Genomic DNA, 22,460 nt, shown 5'->3' with positions numbered 1-22,460 from the left:
CTGTGTGTTTGCATATGTGTCCTGCCTCTCTGCTCCCAGCCGTTAAGAGGCCAGTGTTGATCAGTGGCTGTCCAGGCCTTTCAGAGCCACTGACACGCCGGCAGCACAATGATGATGTCTCTGACTCTACTGCTGGCCACCCTGGGGCTCCTTGTTCAGGGTGAGACTCTCTTGTGAAAACTTTGCTTCAGGATGCAACCAGGTTCACCACAATGATGTTCTGCTGTGATGGAGAAACACTGAGACAAGCAGCATTGACCTTCTTCCATCTGTTCTCCATGTTAAAGAAATGATCCTCTTCTGTTTGGATGTTGATCATCTTTCTCCAAGCTGGATTTGTCTCAATAACCCTTCTCCTCTTCTTCATGTTTTCCAGGTTCATCAGGAGAAATCATCCTGACTCAGTCTCCTGGATCTCAGTCGTTTGTTCCAGGACAGACTGTCTCTATCAGATGTAAAGTCAGTTCAGATGTTAGTAGTTGGCTCCACTGGTACCTTCAAAAACCTGGAGAAGCTCCTAAATTCTTGATCTATAAAGCTGGAACCCGTCAGTCTGGAGTTCCAGATCGTTTTAGTGGAAGTGGATCAAGGACTGACTTCACTCTGACCATCAGTGGAGTTCAGGCTGAAGATTCAGGAGTTTACTACTGTCAGCAGGGTTACAGCCCCTTCACACAGTGAAAAAGCGTCGTACAAAAACCTCCCTCAGCTGCAGAGGAACTGATCTGACTCAACAGCTGCACTGACACTAAAACAACAGAAGTTGTACTAAAAGATGTAGTTAATACTGATCCACTTTAAATATTTTAACACTAAATATATTGAATTTAATCCAGAAGGTTTATACTGTCAATCCTTTCATTAAAACACTGTTTGGAACATTCTGCTGAACATGAAAGTTAACCTCAGCTGAGGTTTGGTAATGTGAAAACACAAAGAGTGAATATTCTTTTCTCAGACCATTTTCATATGAACTTAAACATCATTGATTAAAATAATGAATCAACAAATTCAATGTTTGATTGAATAAAATATAATGTTTTTCATTTAAAATTAACTTGTTATTTCACTACAACACATTTTAGTCATTTTTTGTGCTTTATATTCCAACAAACTGAAGTATTTCATCATTGAAATCAAAGAGGATTTATGACTGGATGATTCTTCATTGAAATGTTTCTACCATGGGTTTAGTTACAAATGTGTTTTATTGAAGAAAAATCTGCAGCAACTATAGAAGAGACATTTTTACAGTCATGAAGGACTTCATATTGATTCTGATCAATAATTATAGACTTTACTACTTCAATCACTGGTCTGTACTAATCAATATAGAATGAATAATCAAAACTGAGTTCAAATACATCATGAATATATAGTGTGGGAAAATGTGACACTTGTCATTGACACTTCGTCACATGACTGGTCGTCTGCGGTCATGTGACTGGGTGTCAAACAGGAAGTGATAAAACGGTGGTTTCCTCAGTGGAAAGCCCCTTTCCTCCCGACTTGGCTCTCCCTCTCATACGGGGTGACAGGCAGACACGAGGGTCCTGTCAGTCAGGTTCAGGATTGACGTGGCCATTGACGCCCACTGTGGCAGAGGTGCACAGAGACTGTGATGCGCTGGATTTCTCCTCACTCCTGCATTATTTAATTACGGGAGTTTGTGTACCTTTTCAATGACCAGGCCAGCCACTGTTTTCTGCTGTTAATTTGCTTTTTTTTGTTGTTTAGTTTGATTTGTAGGCTTGAGGCATCTAGTATTTTCATTTCTGATAGCTGTATTGTATGGTAGTCTTTTTTTGATGGTGATGAAAGCTAATGTTTGTTCTCTTTCGTATGTACAGTTTGACTTTGTGAAAGGCCGGGTCCACATCAACACACAGCCCCCTTCCTGTGGTGGGACCGCACGGGTGACACTCTGTAGTGGTGTGTATATTTGTCGTGACACTGCATGTATTCCATTGCAATAAATCTATAGAGTTTAAGTGTGTAATGCTATTTAATGTGTAGTGCATGTGTGTGGTGGTAGCTCTGTCGTATCCATCTTCTGTATCCCACAGTCATTTTTATTGTTGCTGTGTAGAGCCGACGCGCCCTTATTGTGAAGAGAACTGATTGATTGAACCATCAGTGTAATTGTTCGTTTCTTATTGCCTCATGCCTATATTTTATGGAAATTTTATTTATCTATTGTAATAAAACCAACTTAACTTTTACACAAGATACGCCTCTGGTAAATTGTTCCTGTTCGGGGAAGTCAGAGTGGGTCACAACTTGTACGGGAGATGTTAAAGGTTTAAGGGTTCCTCCTGCCCCTTAGCGGGAGGTGGCGTTGTCAGATATTGTCAAAGGTAAATCTTAGTACCAGGTACTACAATAGTATAAATGGACATATATTAAGTAATCTTATACTTTCTTTAAAATATAAAAATTAAAAATAAAAAAATAAAATTATTATGGTGGAAAAAAAGTGTTTTATTGAAACTTTAAATGAATCAAGATGAAAACAAGTGATTTGATGATCAGATTTTTATTATCTGGAAACACAGAAACAATATTGAAACACTGAGAGAAGCTGGTAAATATTGTTAGTGAAACATGTGAAATAAAAGAGAGAGAGACAGTGTTACAGAGAGCAGAGAGAGAGAGCAGGAGCAGAGTAAAACCAGTAGCAGAGTCCCAGTGAGTCAGGTCAGGACTGGGAACACTGGTCTCTCCTCAATGTCTCTGAGAGCGGAGTCTGGGAGCCCTGGGTGGCCTCACAGGTCACAGAGCCCAGCTTGCTCCACTGGTCTGCAGGGAGCCTCAGGGTGCTGCTCCAGCTGTAGAGGCCGTCCTTCTCCAGCACCCCGGGGCTCCTGCTCTCCTCCCAGCTGCTGCTGCTGCTGCTGCCCTCCACCTTCCAGGCCAGACTCCAGTCTGAGGGGAAGCCCTTGTTGGCCAGGCACAGGACTGTGACCTTCTCCTGCTGCAGCTCCTCACTGGAGGGGGGCAGCACCGTCAGGGTGGGACGGGCGTCACCTAAGAGACAACAATCAGCATCTGTCAATCAAACAGCAGACACCTGGACACCTTTACTGTGTGACAGTTGATTTCCTCCTTTAAGGAGTTTCTGTCAGATGGTTTTTCTGCTCCACCAGTCACTCACTCACATTGTTTCACTTCCCTTTAAGAAACCTCTCATGCACATCAGCACAGAAAGAGTCCTCATATGAGCTGAAATACATCAAACTACACTGGAAACTAAAGAAGCTGATTTTACATTTCAACAGCTGCATTTTACTGCACTTTATATGACACTATTTAATGGAAACAATAAAATACGCTTTGAAAATATTTGCACTTTTTCATGATTTGCTTCAAAATCCTGCTTCATTTATAATGAAACACATTTAGTGTCAAAAACATGAAGAGCACAACAGTTAATCAGATCTACTGTTAAAGGACATGATCAGCCACAAATAACCGACCACCACATTTAAACATCAGACATATATCAATAAAACACAAACCAACAACCTCAGAAAACTTCAGTCTCACTCTTCACAATCATTTGAACTCAACTTCCAAACACTTTCAAATGTAAAGACTAAATGTGAAAACATTTCTACAGCAGGATTGTTGTTCTTGAATCTTTCCTGCACTTCACATTGTTCACGTTTCACAAATGAACTGGAACATGTATAGAAAAGTTGAGTGAAGCTGCTCTGAGTTCAGCTTCATGGTTAAACAGGAGAAATCAATAATAACATAGAGATTTTAAAGTGATTTGGATCAGAGGAATGGAAATTTAGATCTCCTACAAATGTTCAAATACAGAAATTACAAGCTGAACTGACGAGACAATATTTAATATTTGATCAGAAACTTACTTCCAACATCCAGTCTGGTTCCTCCACCAAAAGTCAACCACAGTGATACAAAGTGACTGAGTGGTCGTACAAAAACCTCTCACTGTAGAGAGACACGGCTCTCTGACTCTGTCTGACTAAACTACAACTACAAGTCCTCAAGTTTCTGTCGTCTGAACATCTGATGACATGATTTCTATCATGGACCAAACACTGATCATGTTTTCATTCATCATTTACGCTTTAAATACAAAACTGTAGATTTTGATGTTGGCAGAAAATTTCAGGATAAAAAAATGTAAAATCTCATATTTTAGTTTCTAGATAAAAATGTAAGTGAGAAACACAAAATATTCTTTGTGACATAATAAAATACATAAAATATAAACTTACTTCCAACATCCAGTCTGGTTCCTCCACCGAACGTGTACCACAGTGATACAAAGTGACTGAGTGGTCATACAAAAACCTCTCACTGTAGAGAGACACGGCTCTCTGACTTTGACAACAACAAACTCAAATAAATCACTTCCATTTTTTCAATAAACTTGAAATCTAACAAACGAAAATATATTTTAAAATAATTCCCTTTCTTAAACATAAATATTTTTTAATGTGTCTCAAACTAAAGTTGATCCATCTAGCATCAAATGAAAACAGATGAAAGGAGGTTTTACAAGAAATTTATTTGCAGTCATTAATTCAACTCAACATAAAGATGATCAGTGACAGATTTCTAATCAATACTCTGATCAATTGATTGATCCATTGAGAAACAGCATGATCAGAGTGATCCAAGTCCCTGCTGGAGTCAGTCAGAGCATTTCCATAGAGAGCCACTTTGCATCAGCAGCACCATGCTCCAGTGCTCTGGGAGAGTTTATAGTCCTGAGAGTTGAAGACTGGATGACTGACAGCTGTCCTTCATGACAACAGAAGACACAGAAATCCTCCTCATCAGAAACATGACTTTGGTCTCCGTCCTCATCTGGACTCTCCTCTGCTTCACTCAGGGTGAGGAACATCATTTTTCTGTCATGTGAAAATCATTTGGAGTGTAGCTGAGTTTCACCTCACCATCTCATGTCCAGTGTTTCTTCTCTCTCCTCAGGGTCTGTTGGACAAAATGTTGTTGTGACTCAGTCAGCAGCCAAATCAGTGCAGCTTGGTCAAACTGTCTCTGTTGACTGTAAGGCCAGTCCAACAGTAACTCATCGCTCTGGTTCACAATACTACCTGTCCTGGTACCATCAGAAACCTGGAGAAGCTCCTAAACTTCTGATCTACTACACATCAGACAGATTTTCAGGAATCTCCTCCAGATTCAGTGGAAGTGGAGCAGGGAATGGAGTTGACTTCACTCTGACCATCAGTGGAGTCCAGGCTGAAGATGCAGGAGTTTATTACTGTCAGAGTTATCACTATATCAACAGTCAGTATGTGTTCACACAGTGAAAAAGCGTCGTACAAAAACCTCCCTCAGTCAGACTGAACAGAAACTGAACTGACTGCTGCAGCTGGAAGCTACTGCAGAGACTGATACAGTTCACTGAGGACACACACACACACACACACACACACACACACACATAGTTGCCCACATAACAATAAATGGTATGTAATAAATAAACCAATAGAAATATGACAGTAATAACAGAAACTATCATGAATCCTAAAAATTTGCACTGAGGAATCACTGAAGACTGGAAAGCAAACATAACGATAGAGTGATAAGGCTCAAATAATTAAATGCTAAAACAGAGGAGATCTATTAAAACAAGTAAACCAGAAATAAAATGTTAAATATTAAAAATGGAATAAAATTAAAGACAAAATAGTAATGATAAAATAATGAAATGCTTAAAGAGAGGGGATGTTTTGAAGTGAGTAAAACCAGATTTAACCAGAAATAGAAATAAAATAAATAACCAGAGATAAAAGTGAGGTATAAAAAGAAAAATAGTCCTGTCCTAGAATAAAAGGACAAACCAGTAAAACAGCTTAACATGTATAAATAAATAGAAGGATATATAATTAAAGAATAAATAAAATTCAATTAAAAGCCAGACTAAAAAGGTAGGTCTTGAGTTTGCTTTTGAAAATATCAACACTTTCTGCTGATGTCAGATCTTAGGGAGGCTTTGCTTATGGTTAAAAAGGCCGATTTTGTCACTTTTTCTGTTAAACCATAATAAAGTCATAAAAGAACCAAACTTCATGAATGTTTTTTGTGACAAAGAATTATCTGTTCCAATCACTCTATCAGAGAAAAATCAGACTTGTAGAAATAACGGGAAAACTCAAGAGAGCCATGACATTATGTTCTTTACAAGTGTATGTGAACTTTTGACCACAACTGTAAATGATCTGACAAGCCTGCATCCACAACTGTGGTGATATTAGTAGATAAACCTTGGGTTATGAGATCTAGAGTATGGATCCTTTTGTGTGTAGGCATGTAACATGTTGAATAAAATTCATACAATTAAGTAAATTAAAAAATTCTGAAGCAAACAAGTCTGATTGATTGTCCACATGAAAGTTAAAATCCCTTGAGATAACAATCCCGTTGTAGTTGGTCTGGATAACAGAAAGTTATTCTGAAAAATCTGAGATAGATGATGCACATCGTTTTGATCTGTAAACTGTCATACACAGTGAAGGAGGACTGCTAAAAACAAAAGAGTGATGTTCAAAAGATGTATAATGATCAAATGTGATGTCTTTAAAACCAACAGATGCTAAGTGGATGGTTGCTGTGCCACCATTTCTTTTATCTTTCCTGGAGGGAGTATGAAAAGTTGTAGTTTGGTGGTGAGGCTACAATAAGGATAGCCGGTCCATCTGTTTTAAGCTATGTCTCAGTTAAAAACATAGGCTACAGTCAATATTATAATCTAAAATCAGGTCATTAATAAGAAATGTCTGGTTTAAAAAAGAGCTTACATTTAAAAGTGCCAAATTCAAGGTCACTGGCCAAATCTTCTTGAGGGGTGAGTTGGTATATGGTGGTTTGTGTGAGCATATGGATTTAAGATTGTAAAGATTCATGTCATTAATTTGTTTGTGGTTATGTTCTTTGGTGTTATTTGTGGTAGTGATGATGACAGGAATTGTAGAACTGTTGGAGATATCAGAGGGTCCAAGTCCGGTAGATCATGTGTTACTGTTAAAAGCAGAACTAAAACAATAGTGACCAGGAACTAGGGGAATCATGGTCAGGTAATTAAAGTAAGTACTTTTGGAGTGGTAGTTATAGTCATGCCGGCTGTCATGCATAATTATGGGATATTGAAACCGATGCCAAGCTAGCAGGGGGAACTAGTATTAAATAGAGGAGGCAGAGAGATCATTGGAGGCCGGCAGGAGTGATTAATTAGCCGGTGTGTCGTCCAGGATTGTTGTGGAATGGATGGCGGTCACTCAGTGGCGGCAGACTGTAGAACCTGCACGGAAGATGTTTGCAGAAAGTGCACGTGTGAATACCGTCTCTGCTAAAAAAGGAAGCTTGTTCCCAAAAAAGAATGAAATGATGAAACACATTGAAAATAAACTCATGTGATCAAAGTGTCTTTACTGTCATGAAATATTCATGCTGATTATACCTGACTTTATTTTTCTGGAAGAAGAATTTTTTCGATGAATAGATCTTTATTTTCTGGAAATAGTGAGATTACAAACGTTTGAGAAAACAAGCAAATATATCAGAGAAAGTGACAGAATATGAGAGAGAGAGAGAGAGAGAGAGAGAGAGAGAGAGAGAGACAGAGAGAGAGAGACAGAGTCACAGGGAGCAGAGTAAGAGCAGTGGAGTCAGTCAGAGCATTTCCATAGAGAGCCACTTTGCATCAGCAGCACCATGCTCCAGTGCTCTGGGAGAGTTTATAGTCCTGAGAGTTGAAGACTGGATGACTGACAGCTGTCCTTCATGACAACAGAAGACACAGAAATCCTCCTCATCAGAAACATGACTTTGGTCTCCGTCCTCATCTGGACTCTCCTCTGCTGCTGCTTCACAGGTAAAGTCCAGAGAATCAAACTCCTCTCCTCCATCAACATCCGTCCCTCTGAAATGAAGCCGACAAAACCATGACGCTGCTTTATGTTTCTGTCTCTGTGTCCTCAGAGTCCAGAGGACAGGTCACAGTGACTCAGCCTGGAGCAGTGAGCTCTGCTCTGGGACGCTCCGTCACCATCAGCTGTAGGGTCAGTCGTCAGGTTTCGAGCTGCAGCAGTGCTTATTGTTTGAGCTGGTATCAGCAGAAAGATGGAGAAACTCCTAAATTGCTCATTTACTATACTAACCAACGAATGTCAGGGATTCCAGGTCGTTTTACAGGCAGTGGATCAAACACTGACTTCACTCTGACCATCAGTGGAGTCCAGGCTGAAGATGCAGGAGTTTACTACTGTCAGAGTTATCACTATATCAACAGTCAGGATGTGTTCACACAGTGAAAAAGCGTCGTACAAAAACCTCCCTCAGTCAGACTGAACAGAAACTGAACTGACTACTGCAGCTGGAAGATACTGCAGAGACTGATACAGTTCACTGAAGACACACACACACACACACACACACAACACACACACACACACACACACACACACACACAAACAGTTGATGGTGTTCATAGCGTCTCCAGCAGTTTTCCTCCTGAACTTCAAACAGTTCAGCTCCCACCTCAACAACCTGGACGTTTCCTCAAGTGAAGAGAACAGTTCCAGTGAAGAAGCTCAATCAGACCATTAACATCACAACAACATCTGGCAGAGTCAGCTCCACTGATGTCCACCCACAAACCAGACTCACAATATATGAAACATCAATGTTCCCAGACTGTATGGCAGCTCTGATATCAAACGCATTGTGCATATGATTGACCCCATCCTCAGCTTGTGTGTTTGTGGGTCTGTGTGTCCATGTAACTGCTCCGTCTAGGAAACAGCTAGGGGCGCAATGTTTGGAAAGAACCTTTTACTTAATGAGGCCTGTCAAACACCACCAAGTTCAGTTCGCTCACTCCATTCTTCTTTTCCTTGCACATGTATTGTGTGATATACGGTAATGCGGTGAGGAGTCTCAGAGTTCACTGTCCAAGGTGCTTTAGTGTGGGTCTACTTTGCTCCTGTTTTATTGGAATAAACAATCTACATCAGGCCTGAAAAGGATCAAACAGCAGCAGCTGCAAAGTCAGCAAGACGTGAAGTCGCCAAACACACACAGGCTGACATGGTGTGAACTGATCTTTCAATGTTTCTATTATTTTGTGATCCTCAGGATCAAGTAACTGATCAATGTGTAAGAATCATGGTGACACACACACACCAGAGACATACACAAGTATCTATGGTGACGTCCGTTCAGCTGCAGACATATTTCATGACAACATTTTATCATGAAGAGAAAAATCAACCTTCTTTACTGATCGTACTGACATCAAACAACCATGTAGAAAATGGACAGTTATGTATCACAGGAAGGTAAAGAATCAATTCAGAATCCCCTACTGTAAACAACGACAGTATGTTAAGTTATATGTTATATAACATGCTGAGTTTGTGTCGATCTCCATGAGGATGATTGAAAGAGTCGGTGTTCCAGCAGTGAGGAGGACACAGCATGATATGTTGAGGACAGCTACAGTTCACTGACTCTGTGTGTTTGCATATGTGTCCTGCCTCTCTGCTCCCAGCCGTTAAGAGGCCAGTGTTGATCAGTGGCTGTCCAGGCCTTTCAGAGCCACTGACACGCCGGCAGCACAATGATGATGTCTCTGACTCTACTGCTGGCCACCCTGGGGCTCCTTGTTCAGGGTGAGACTCTCTTGTGAAAACTTTGCTTCAGGATGCAACCAGATTCACCACAATGATGTTCTGCTGTGATGGAGAAACACTGAGACAAGCAGCATTGACCTTCTTCCATCTGTTCTCCATGTTAAAGAAATGATCCTCTTCTGTTTGGATGTTGATCATCTTTCTCCAAGCTGGATTTGTCTCAATAACCCTTCTCCTCTTCTTCATGTTTTCCAGGTTGATCAGGAGAAATCACTGTGACTCAGACTCCTGGATCTCAGTCTGTTGTTCCAGGACAGACTGTCTCTATCAGATGTCAAACCAGTTCAAGTGTTGAATATGAAGATAAAAAGTGGCTAAACTGGTACCTTCAGAAACCCGGAGAAGCTCCTAAACTCCTGATTTTTAAAGCCACAGGCCTTCAGACTGGAGTTTCAGGTCGTTTTAGTGGAAGATCATCTAGTGTGTCTGACTTCACTCTGACCATCAGTGGAGTTCAGGCTGAAGATTCAGGAGTTTACTACTGTCAGCAGAGTTACAGCTCGTTCACACAGTGAAAAAGCATCGTACAAAAACCTCCCTCAGCTGCAGAGGAACTGATCTGACTCAACAGCTGCACTGAAAGTAAAACACTAGAGGTTTGACTGCAACATATTCTCATGCTGTGAAAAGTTTCATCTGATAGAAAATCTGTATTTATTTCATTTAATATAAAACATGAGGAATATTTTACTTTTCCACACACGCACACACACACACACACACACACACACACACACACACACACACACAGGATTTTTTGATACTTGTTAAGAAAACATTTAAATGATTGATGTTAAACTGTCAAACACACACAAATCCTCTACTGATATTAACAGCATTAAATGATTGTGGAAACATTTGAGAGCAGTTCATTAAAAGCTCTGAGACACATTTTACAAAGAAAATATAACAGTGAGTAAAAACTGCTGCACTCATGTGAACATGTTGATGCTTCAGTTTGTTCACCAGAAGGAGAAAATCAAAAGAGCTGACAGTCTCTCCACTGCATCCACATGTTGTAACATCAGCACAGACAAGGTCAGAGGTCACATGTGAAGGACAACAGCTGCACTGAAAGTCAATCAACAGAAGTTGTACTAAAAGATGTAGTTAATACTGATGCACTTTAAATATTTTAACACTAAATATACTGAATTTAATCCAGAAGGTTTATACTGTCAATCCTTTCATTCAAATACTGTTTGGAACATTCTGCTGAACATGAAAGTTAACCTCAGCTGAGGTTTGGTAATGTGAAAACACAAAGAGTGAATATTCTTTTCTCAACCATTTTCATATGAACTTAAACATCATTGATTAAAATAATGATTAAATGGATTAAATGTTTGCATGAATAAAATATAATGTTGTTCATTTAAAATTAACTTGTTATTTCACTACGACACATTTTAGTCATTTTTGTGCTTTATATTCCAACAAACTGAAGTATTTTATCATTGAAATCAAAGAGGATTCATGACGATGATGATTCTTCATTGAAATGTTTCTACCATGGGTTTAGTTACAAATGTGTTTTATTGAAGAAAAATCTGCAGCGACTATAGAAGAGACATTTTTACAGTCATGAAGGAGTTCATATTGATTCTGATCAATAATTATAGACTTATACTACTTCAATCACTGGTCTTTACTAATCAATATATAATGAATAACTAAAACTGAGTTTATATACATCATGAATTGTACAAATGCACATATATTAAGTAATCTTACACGTATATAAATTCATCATAGTGGATAAATCAGTGTTTTATTGAAACTTTAAATGAATCAAGATGAAAACAAATGATTTGATGATCAGATTTTTATTATCTGGAAACACAGAAACAATATAGAAACACTGACAGAAGCTGGTAAATATTGTTAGTGAAACATGTGAAATCAAAGAGAGAGACAGTGTTACAGAGAGCAGAGAGAGAGAGCAGGAGCAGAGTAAAACCAGTAGCAGAGTCCCAGTGAGTCTGGTCAGGACTGGGAACACTGGTCTCTCCTCAGTGTCTCTGAGAGCGGAGTCTGGGAGCCCTGGGTGGCCTCACAGGTCACAGAGCCCAGCTTGCTCCACTGGTCTGCAGTGAGCCTCAGGGTGCTGCTCCAGCTGTAGAGGCCGTCCTTCTCCAGCACCCCGGGGCTCCTGCTCTCCTCCCAGCTGCTGCTGCTGCTGCTGCCCTCCACCTTCCAGGCCAGACTCCAGTCTGAGGGGAAGCCCTTGTTGGCCAGGCACAGGACTGTGACCTTCTCCTGCTGCAGCTCCTCACTGGAGGGGGGCAGCACCGTCAGGGTGGGACGGGCGTCACCTAGGAGACAACAATCAGCATCTGTCAATCAAACAGCAGTCACCTGGACACCTTTACTGTGTGACAGTTGATTTCCTCCTTTAAGGAGTTTCTGTCAGATGGTTTTTCTGCTCCACCAGTCACTCACTCACATTGTTTCACTTCCCTTTAAGAAACCTCTCATGCACATCAGCACAGAAAGAGTCCTCATATGAGCTGAAATACATCAAACTACACTGGAAACTAAAGAAGCTGATTTTACATTTCAACAGCTGCATTTTACTGCACTTTATATGACACTATTTAATGAAAACAATAAAATACGCTTTGAAAATATTTGCACTTTTTTCATGATTTCCTTCAAAGTCCTGCTTCATTTATAATGAAACACATTTAGTGTCAAAAGCATCAAGAGCACAACAGTTAATCAGATCTACTGTTAAAGGACATGATCAGCCACAAATAACTGACCACCACATTTAAACATCAGACATATATCAATAAAACAGAAACCAACAGCCTCAGAAAACTTCAGTCTCACTCTTCACAATCATTTGAACTCAACTTCCAAACACTTTCAAATGTAAAGACTAAATGTGAAAACATTTCTACAGCAGGATTGTTGCTCTTGAATCTTTCCTGCACTTCACATTGTTCACGTTTCACAAATGAACTGGAACATGTAAAGAAAAGTTGAGTGAAGCTGCTCTGAGTTCAGCTTCATGGTTAAACAGGAGAAATTAACAATAACAGAGATTTTAAAGTCATTTGGATCAGAAGAATGGAAATTTAGATCTCCTACAAATGTTCACACACAGAAATTACAAGCTGAACTGACGAGACAATATTTAATATTTGATGAGAAACTTACTTCCAACATCCAGTCTGGTTCCTCCACCAAAAGTCCTCCACAGTGATACAAAGTGACTGAGTGGTCGTACAAAAACCTCTCACTGTAGAGAGACACGGCTCTCTGACTTTGACAACAACAAACTCAAATAAATCACTTCCTGTTTTGCAATAAACTTGAAATCTAACAATCGAAAATATATTTTAAAACAATTCCCTTTCTTAAATATATATATTTTTAATGTTTCTCAAACTAAAGTTGATCCTTCTAGCATCAAATGAAAACAGATGAAAGGAGGTTTTACAAGAAATTTATTTGCAGTCATTAATTCAAATCCACATAAAGATGTTCAGTGACAGATTTCTAATCAATATTCTGATCAATTGATTGATCCATTGAGAAACAGCATGATCAGAGTGATCCAAGTCCCTGTTGGAGTCAGTCAGAGCATTTCCATAGAGAGCCACTTTGCATCAGCAGCACCATGCTCCAGTGCTCTGGGAGAGTTTATAGTCCTGAGAGTTGAAGACTGGATGACTGACAGCTGTCCTTCATGACAACAGAAGACACAGAAATCCTCCTCATCAGAAACATGACTTTGGTCTCCGTCCTCATCTGGACTCTCCTCTGCTGCTGCTTCACAGGTAAAGTCCAGAGAATCAAACTCCTCTCCTCCATCAACATCCGTCCCTCTGAAATGAAGCCGACAAAACCATGACGCTGCTTTATGTTTCTGTCTCTGTGTCCTCAGAGTCCAGAGGACAGGTCACAGTGACTCAGCCTGGAGCAGTGAGCTCTGCTCTGGGACGCTCCGTCACCATCAGCTGTAGGACCAGTCGCGCTGTTTATAATGATGGTTCTGACGACATATTAGCCTGGTATCAGCAGAAAGAAGGAGAAACTCCTAAACTACTGATTTACTGGGCAAATCGTAGAGAATCAGGGATTCCAGATCGTTTTACAGGCAGTGGATCAAACTCTGACTTCACTCTGACCATCAGTGGAGTCCAGGCTGAAGATGCAGGAGTTTACTACTGTCAGAGTTATCATGAAATCAACAGTCAGCTTGTGTTCACACAGTGAAAAAGCGTCGTACAAAAACCTCCCTCAGTCAGACTGAACAGAAACTGAACTGACTGCTGCAGCTGGAAGCTACTGCAGAGACTGATACAGTTCACTGAGGGGACACACACACACACACACACACACAAACACACACACACACACACGCACACGCACACACACACACACACACACACACACACACACACACACACACACACACACACACGATTGATGGTGTTCATAGTGTCTCCAGCAGTTTTCCTCCTGAACTTCAAACAGTTCAGCTCCCACCTCAACAACCTGAACGTTTCCTCAAGTGAAGAGAACAGTTCCAGTGAAGAAGCTCAATCAGACCATTAACATCACAACAACATCTGGCAGAGTCAGCTCCACTGATGTCCACCCACAAACCAGACTCACAATATATGAAACATCAAGGTTACCAGACTGTACGGCAGCTCTGATATCAAACGCATTGTGCATATGATTGACCCCATCCTCAGCTTGTGTGTTTGTGGGTCTGTGTGTCCATGTAACTGCTCCGTCTAGGAAACAGCTAGGGGCGCAATGTTTGGAAAGAACCTTTTACTTAATGAGGCCTGTCAAACACCACCAAGTTCAGTTCGCTCACTCCATTCTTCTTTTCCTTGCACATGTATTGTGTGATATACGGTAATGCGGTGAGGAGTCTCAGAGTTCACTGTCCAAGGTGCTTTAGTGTGGGTCTACTTTGCTCCTGTTTTATTGGAATAAACAATCTACATCAGGCCTGAAAAGGAGCAAACAACAGCAGCTGCAAAGTCAGCAAGACGTGAAGTCGCCAAACACACACAGATCACAGGCTGACATGGTGTGAACTGATCTTTCAATGTTTCTATTATTGTGTGATCCTCAGGTGAGACAGACCACAGCCGTCAAGTATCTGATCAATGTGGAAGAATCATGGTGACACACACACACCAGAGACATACACAAGTATCTATGGTGACGTCCGTTCAGCTGCAGACATATTTCATGACAACATTTTATCATGAAGAGAAAAATCAACCTTCTTTACTGATCGTACTGACATCAAACAACCATGTAGAAAATGGACAGTTATGTATCACAGGAAGGTAAAGAATCAATTCAGAATCCCCTACTGTAAACAACGACAGTATGTTAAGTTATATGTTATATAACATGCTGAGTTTGTGTCGATCTCCATGAGGATGATTGAAAGAGTCAGTGTTCCAGCAGTGAGGAGGACACAGCATGATATGTTGAGGACAGCTACAGTTCACTGACTCTGTGTGTTTGCATATGTGTCCTGCCTCTCTGCTCCCAGCCGTTAAGAGGCCAGTGTTGATCAGTGGCTGTCCAGGCCTTTCAGAGCCACTGACACGCCGGCAGCACAATGATGATGTCTCTGACTCTACTGCTGGCCACCCTGGGGCTCCTTGTTCAGGGTGAGACTCTCTTGTGAAAACTTTGCTTCAGGATGCAACCAGGTTCACCACAATGATGTTCTGCTGTGATGGAGAAACACTGAGACAAGCAGCATTGACCTTCTTCCATCTGTTCTCCATGTTAAAGAAATGATCCTCTTCTGTTTGGATGTTGATCATCTTTCTCCAAGCTGGATTTGTCTCAATAACCCTTCTCCTCTTCTTCATGTTTTCCAGGTTCATCAGGACAAATCATCCTGACTCAGACTCCTGGATCTCAGTCTGTTGTTCCAGGACAGACTGTCTCTATCAGATGTAAAGCCAGTTCGGATGTCAGTAGCTACCTCAACTGGTACCTTCAGAAACCTGGAGAAGCTCCTAAACTCCTGATTTATGATGCTAAAACCCTTCAGTCTGGAGTACCAGGTCGTTTTAGCGGGAGAGAATCTAATGTGACGTGATGAGTTTACTACTGTCAGTGTTCAGACAACATCAACAGCCAGTGGGGGTTCACACAGTGAAAAAGCGTCGTACAAAAACCTCCCTCAGTCAGACTGAACAGAAACTGAACCGACTGCTGCAGCTGGAAGCTACGGTAGAGAATGATACAGATCACTGAGGACACATACACACACACACACACACACACACACACACACACACACACACACACACACACAAAGTCTGATTTTAACCCCTCATGCACCATCTATCAGCATTAAAGCTTTAGGACACACTGTACCTGTTACTTCCCACTCTTTAGTGGCTCTACGAGGTGAACAACACTTCACCAATGACCCAAATCAAGCACAGAAGACGCTTCTGAAACAACCAAGTCCATGGAGTTTATTAACATGAATATAATAAACAACTAAGACTCTCAATCAAGACTACAAAAGATACAAAATCTGAATACAACAGCAAAACAAACTCCCAGGCTGAGAAGCAGTAATTTGAATTTACATTTCAGAACATGAAAACACTTGATTCATGAAATCCTCTTTTGAAGAGAAAAACAAAACACAATTATCTAAACACTTCAACCTAATTACAATAATTACAGAACAGATATTTTCCCTTACTCCTTGTGGTTTGGATCCATACAGAAATTTCAGAAATGCCAAGGATCTGAATGAATCATGTTCCTAAGCTTCAAGTAATCTTTAAATATATTTGTCCAATTTGGAAGCATCTTCCATTTGTCAAACTACTTCCTATCAAATACATGAAACCATCAAACTCACTGTAATGTGAAATTGTAAACGTTGACACAACACAAAATGACCTGAGTATTTTTTACATTAAAACACAGGGAAAATGTTCTCAGTCAGATATAGATAGATAGATAGATAGATAGATAGATAGATAGATAGATAGATAGATAGATAGATAGATAGATAGATAGATAGATAGATGGATAGATAGATAGATAGATAGATAAATAGATAAATAGATAGATAGGCCTGTAACAAGAGTTCGATGGTGTACTGCGTAATGAAAGGCCTGTTTTTCTTATGTTGTCTAGCGCAAAGTGGCACAACCGGGAGATTGATGCAACATGGTCGGAGAAGGATAGCTGGTCATCAAAAATGACACCAAGGTTTCTCATAATTTTGATTGGCTTAAGAGATGAACAGGAGATTTTGATGTTGATAATGCAATGGGGTCACCTGGTGAGAATGACAGGTATAGTTGGGTATCGTCTGCATAGTAGTGGTATGAAAATTCATGCAAGTGGATTATTGGACCCATTGAGGTGGTGTATATTTCAAAAAGAAGGGGCTCCAGTAGTGATCCTTTGGGCACCCCTGTGGGGAGGGGATGGGATAAGGATGTTTGTCCTTGCCATGATACATTGAAGGATTACCCAGTGAAACAGGATTTAGATTTTCATTGAAGATTAAAAGTATGATAGTAGTGTCAAGCTCGATATAATCATTTTCTTTTTAAACTATGTTGTTATGAGCTTTGACAGAACCTGTCTGATGTCTTTCATCCTGTTACTGTTTATGGTTTATTGCAAATGTTTTTTTAATAATTTGTTTCTCTCTCTCATTCATTGTCTCCCTCTCCCTTTATATCCATAAGCGTTGGTGTGAGGGATAAATAGATGTTTCAGATCCTGGACAACATTTGTACATAATTAAACCAACTGAAAAGGTCTGTGTGTGCAGAGTCTCTTATTATTTAGGCGTGCAAAGGCTTCTTCGGCCCCAGGGCCAAATGGAGTCCCCTACCGGGTTTATAAAAGCGCACCTGATATCCTAAAGTTTTTGTGGAGGCAATTAAGAATAGTTTGGGAGAAACAGGTTATTCCCAGAGCATGGCGTAGGGCAGGAGGTGTTTTTATCCCAAAGGAGAAGGAATCCTCAGACCTGAGTCAGTTTCAAATGATCTCTCTCCTAAATGTAGAGGGGAAGATCTTCTTCAGCGTAGTCGCACGGAGATTAACTAGTTATTTAGAAAGGAATAGCTTAATTGATACTGCAGTACAGAAGGCAGGAATACCAGGGTTCGCAGGATGTTTAGAGCACACTAGCATGATTTGGCATCAGATTCAGGCAGCCAAGACAGAGAAAAGAGACTTGAATGTCATATTTTTGGATTTAGCAAATGCGTTTGGTTCAGTGCCACATAGCCTTATTTGGGAGGCATTTGATTATTTTAAAGTGCCTGGAGTAGTGGTTAATTTAGTAAAATTGTATTTCCAAGATATTAGGCTGTGCTTAAGCACAGCAGGCTTCACAACAGGATGGCAGAGGCTAGAAATAGGCATTATGGCAGGGTGCATGATTTCTCCATTGGCATTCACAATGGCGATGGAGGTAATCATTAGAGGTTCTAAGTGGGTTGTAGGTGGAGAGAGGCGGCAGGATGGGATGCGCCTTACACCAATTAGGGCCCACATGGATGACATGACGTTGATAACTACAACGGTGCCATGTATGAAAAGAGTACTTGAGAGACTTAATAAAAACTTAAAGTGGGCTAGTATGAAAATCAAGCCTAGTAAGTCTAGAAGTATCTCAATAAGCAGAGGGACGTTAAGTGATAGGAAGTTTGTAATAGATGAAGAGGAAATTCCAATAATTAGGGAAAAATCAGTAAAGAGTCTAGGTAGGTGGTACAAGGCAGACTTGAATGACGGAGAACAGGTAGTGCTGTTTCGGAAGGATGTTGCAGAGGGACTGGATAGAATAGATAAATCAGGGCTTCCAGGAAAGTTGAAACTATGGTGTCTGCAGTTTGGGTTATTTCCCAGGCTGATGTGGCCACTGTCTGTATATGAGATTCCAATATCCACTGCAGAAAAAATGGAAAAATTAGTTAGCTTTTACATTAGGAAGTGGCTAGGTGTTCTTAGATGTTTAAGCACAGTGGCACTCTATGGGAAAGGCATACTTCAGCTCCCAGTAACTAGTCTAGTGGAGGAGTTTAAATGTACCAAGGTTAGGACAGAGCTCCTGTTATCTGGGAGCAAAGATGCGGTAGTTAGTAAGGTGGTTCCAAACCCAATCAAGGGGAGAAAGTGGAATCCAAGAATCGCAGTGCAGGAGGCAGAAGCAACGCTTAGGCATACAGAGATTGTGGGTAATGTCCAAATAGGCCGGGGAGGCTTGGGGCTTGGCCCAGGCAAACCGGTGTGGAGTAGAGCAGGTCCCAAGGAGAAGAGAAAGCTAGTCGAGGAGCAGGTTCGTAGACAGGAGGAATTATTAAGGGGTGCTAAGGCAGTGGCCCAGGCTAAGCAGGGACAGTGGGTGAATTGGGAAGGTGTAGACAAGAAAAAGCTTAGCTGGAAAGAACTCTGGAGTATGGAGGAAAGTAGTATTAGATTCTTGATAGGGGCAACTTATGATGTACTGCCAACTCCCCAGAACCTAAAACTCTGGGTAAATGGAGACCCACTATGTTCATTGTGTTCAGGTACTGCAACTTTAAAGCACATTCTGTCAGGGTGTAAGGTTAGTCTGTCGCAAGGCAGGTATACGTGGCGACATAACCAGGTTCTAAAAAGCTTAGCTGAAGGAATTGAAGAGTTACAGAGGCAGGCAAATTTAGGAGGACCTAAAACAAAGAAAGTTGCAATCAAGTTTGTTCAAGAGGGAGAGAAAGTTGGTAAGACAACAAGAAGGCAAGGCAGCTTAGAAGGTGCTTGTGATTGGGAAATGCAGGTAGATTTAGGAGGAAAGCTTGTTGTTCCCCAGGAAATAGCCATTACAAAGCTAAGGCCTGATATAGTCTTGTGGTCTAGGAGTAGAATGAAAGTATATTTCATAGAGCTGACTGTTCCGTGGGAGGCCTTAGTTGAAGAAGCATATGAAAGGAAAAAGCTCAGGTATGCAGAGTTAGGGGCAGAAGCAGAGCAGCGAGGATGGAAAGTTAGGATTTGTCCAGTGGAAGTAGGATGTAGAAGATTTGTAGCAAGGTCTGTTGTCTCTTTGGTAAGGGAGTTAGGAGCAAGTGGACAGAGTGTGAGGAAAATTGTAAAGGACATGTCAGATGAGGCAGCAAGATCCAGTCAGTGGATTTGGATGAGAAGGAGTAATGGTAGCTGGGGGCCCAGCAGGGGGAGCACTTAGGATAGATAGACTCTTAGGAGAAGCAAGGAAGAAATCCAGGAAGAGGAAGTGTTTTTAAGTGGGGGTGTGGCCTGTGTGAGCCTCTTTGAGACCATGCGGTTAGTTCAGGTGAGGTGGCCTGTATTGTTTGCTTGTATTGAATTGGTTTGTAGTGTGTCTTTGGCTGTTTAGGTGAGTTTGATTGTTTGTTTGATGTCTTGGAGAGTGGGGGAGTAGGGGGGGGTAGAGCACAGCCTAACCCGGCGGGGGAGAGTTTAGCTCAAAAGGCATCTCTCCTTGACTCTACCTCCCTCATTCAAAATGGCCGCCACTTTCTCCAACTGTTTAGGGGATTTTGTTTGCTGAATCTGCTTAATCTGTTAGTGTGTTTTGTCAGAGTTGATGATGGTGTTGTTTGTGGTAGCATAGGCAAGATAAAGAAAGTAGTCGTGGTGTGAGGAGCAGTGATGGCTGGCATTAGGGGAGTGACTCTGGGACGCCAGTGATCACTGCCTAGCCTCCTGGAGGTGTCGTGGGACCAACTAGACGAAACACTGGTGAAAGGAGGTCCCCACCTGATGACCCCAAAGACATGTTAGTTATCACTGCTCATTAGTCTGTATAGCTAAATTAATAGTTATCATAGGACATGTTAAGCTTAGGGAGCTATTCACTGAGTCTGGTCCATTTTCTGTAGCACAAGCTTTGTGTTTATCTTAAAAAAAATGTATTTGGATTATTTGCTTAATACCAGTGATTGTATGATTCTTGAATAAAGACAAATAATATACCGTGGCTATCTAATGAAGACTATTCATTTATATAGGTTTTAATGATTTAAAGAATCAACAGCATCAGAACAACTGAAATAAACCAAGTAAAAATCTCAATTCCTTCATGAATTATATCATGAATGATTGAAAGAGTCAGTGTTCCAGCAGTGAGGAGGACACAGCATGATATGTTGAGGACAGCTACAGTTCACTGACTCTGTGTGTTTGCATATGTGTCCTGCCTCTCTGCTCCCAGCCGTTAAGAGGCCAGTGTTGATCAGTGGCTGTCCAGGCCTTTCAGAGCCACTGACACGCCGGCAGCACAATGATGATGTCTCTGACTCTACTGCTGGCCACCCTGGGGCTCCTTGTTCAGGGTGAGACTCTCTTGTGAAAACTTTGCTTCAGGATGCAACCAGGTTCACCACAACGATGTTCTGCTGTGATGGAGAAACACTGAGACAAGCAGCATTGACCTTCTTCCATCTGTTCTCCATGTTAAAGAAATGATCCTCTTCTGTTTGGATGTTGATCATCTTTCTCCAAGCTGGATTTGTCTCAATAACCCTTCTCCTCTTCTTCATGTTTTCCAGGTTCATCAGGACAAATCACTGTGACTCAGACTCCTGGATCTCAGTCTGTTGTTCCAGGACAGACTGTCTCTATCAGATGTCAAACCAGTTCAAGTGTTGGTAGTTGGCTCCATTGGTACCTTCAGAAACCTGGAGAAGCTCCTAAACTCCTGATTTATTCTGCTACAAACCGTCAGTCTGGAGTTCCAGGTCGTTTTAGTGGAAGTGGATCAGGGACTGACTTCACTCTGACCATCAGTGGAGTTCAGGCTGAAGATTCAGGAGTTTACTACTGTCAGCAGAGTTACAGCTCGTTCACACAGTGAAAAAGCGTTGTACAAAAACCTCCCTCAGCTGCAGAGGAACTGATCTGACTCAACAGCTGCACTGACACTAAAACACTAGAGGTTTGACTGCAACATATTCTCATGCTGTGAAAAGTTTCATCTGAGAGAAAATCTGTATTTGTTTCATTTACTATAAAACATGATGAATATTTTACTTATTCCACACACACACACACACACACACACACACACACACACACACACACACACACACACACACAGAGGAATTTTTGATAGTTGTTGAGAAAACATTTGAATGATTGATGTTAAACTGTCAAACACACACAAATCCTCTACTGATATTAACAGCATTAAATGATTGTGGAAACATTTGAGAGCAGTTCATTAAAAGCTCTGAGACACATTTTACAAAGAAAATATAACAGTGAGTAAAAACTGCTGCACTCATGTGAACATGTTGATGCTTCAGTTTGTTGACCAGAAGGAGAAAATCAAAAGAGCTGACAGTCTCTCCACTGCATCCACATGTTGTAACATCAGCACAGACAAGGTCAGAGGTCACGTGTGAAGGACATCATGCACAGAGCTGCTTGTTGTTGAAGAGTCTTTTTATGTGATCATCCATACCTGCAGCTCCCACCAGGGTTCAGGATGTGACTGCTACACTGAGACACTGTCTGCTTGAACTGAGAGTCGAATGAATCAATTCACCCAATCTATTCTTTGTGACATCATCACCAAGCAACAACAACAACGTCCCTGTGACCTGATCGATATATGAGATGAGTCACTGTGGATTTCATGGATCAGCTGTTACTATTAAGACGTCAGCAGAAAGACAGCAGACATGTGTCACTTTAATAAAGCTTAGCGAACGTTCAGTCAGGAAGACTTTCACCTTGCACATGACTTCTAAG

At 41.1% G+C, this 22,460-nt stretch overlaps 5 gene segments (V, D, J or C); 3 read left to right on the top strand and 2 right to left on the bottom strand.

The window, feature by feature from the left end:
- Positions 1-97: 97 nt before the first annotated feature.
- On the top strand, positions 98-1,022 carry LOC130183709 (Ig kappa chain V region 3381-like). The segment is given in 2 exon segments: positions 98-160; positions 377-1,022. Coding segments are annotated over 2 exon segments (357 nt in total).
- Positions 1,023-2,473: 1,451 nt separating this feature from the next.
- LOC130183960 (Ig kappa-b4 chain C region-like) lies at positions 2,474-3,559 on the bottom strand. The segment is given in 2 exon segments: positions 2,474-3,048; positions 3,547-3,559. Coding segments are annotated over 2 exon segments (363 nt in total).
- An 896-nt stretch (positions 3,560-4,455) lies between these two features.
- LOC130183700 (immunoglobulin kappa variable 4-1-like) lies at positions 4,456-5,325 on the top strand. The segment is given in 2 exon segments: positions 4,456-4,871; positions 4,969-5,325. Coding segments are annotated over 2 exon segments (432 nt in total).
- A 6,119-nt stretch (positions 5,326-11,444) lies between these two features.
- On the bottom strand, positions 11,445-12,543 carry LOC130183959 (Ig kappa-b4 chain C region-like). The segment is given in 2 exon segments: positions 11,445-12,031; positions 12,531-12,543. Coding segments are annotated over 2 exon segments (363 nt in total).
- Positions 12,544-20,963: 8,420 nt separating this feature from the next.
- LOC130183708 (immunoglobulin kappa variable 1-39-like) lies at positions 20,964-21,775 on the top strand. The segment is given in 2 exon segments: positions 20,964-21,040; positions 21,257-21,775. Coding segments are annotated over 2 exon segments (357 nt in total).
- The last annotated feature ends 685 nt before the right edge of the window (positions 21,776-22,460 follow it).

Source organism: Seriola aureovittata, chromosome 16 (assembly GCF_021018895.1).
Source record: "Seriola aureovittata isolate HTS-2021-v1 ecotype China chromosome 16, ASM2101889v1, whole genome shotgun sequence".
NCBI classification, from domain to species: domain Eukaryota; kingdom Metazoa; phylum Chordata; class Actinopteri; order Carangiformes; family Carangidae; genus Seriola; species Seriola aureovittata.
Note: the sequence above shows the minus strand (reverse complement) of the source record. Positions and strands in the feature narration are given on the sequence as shown.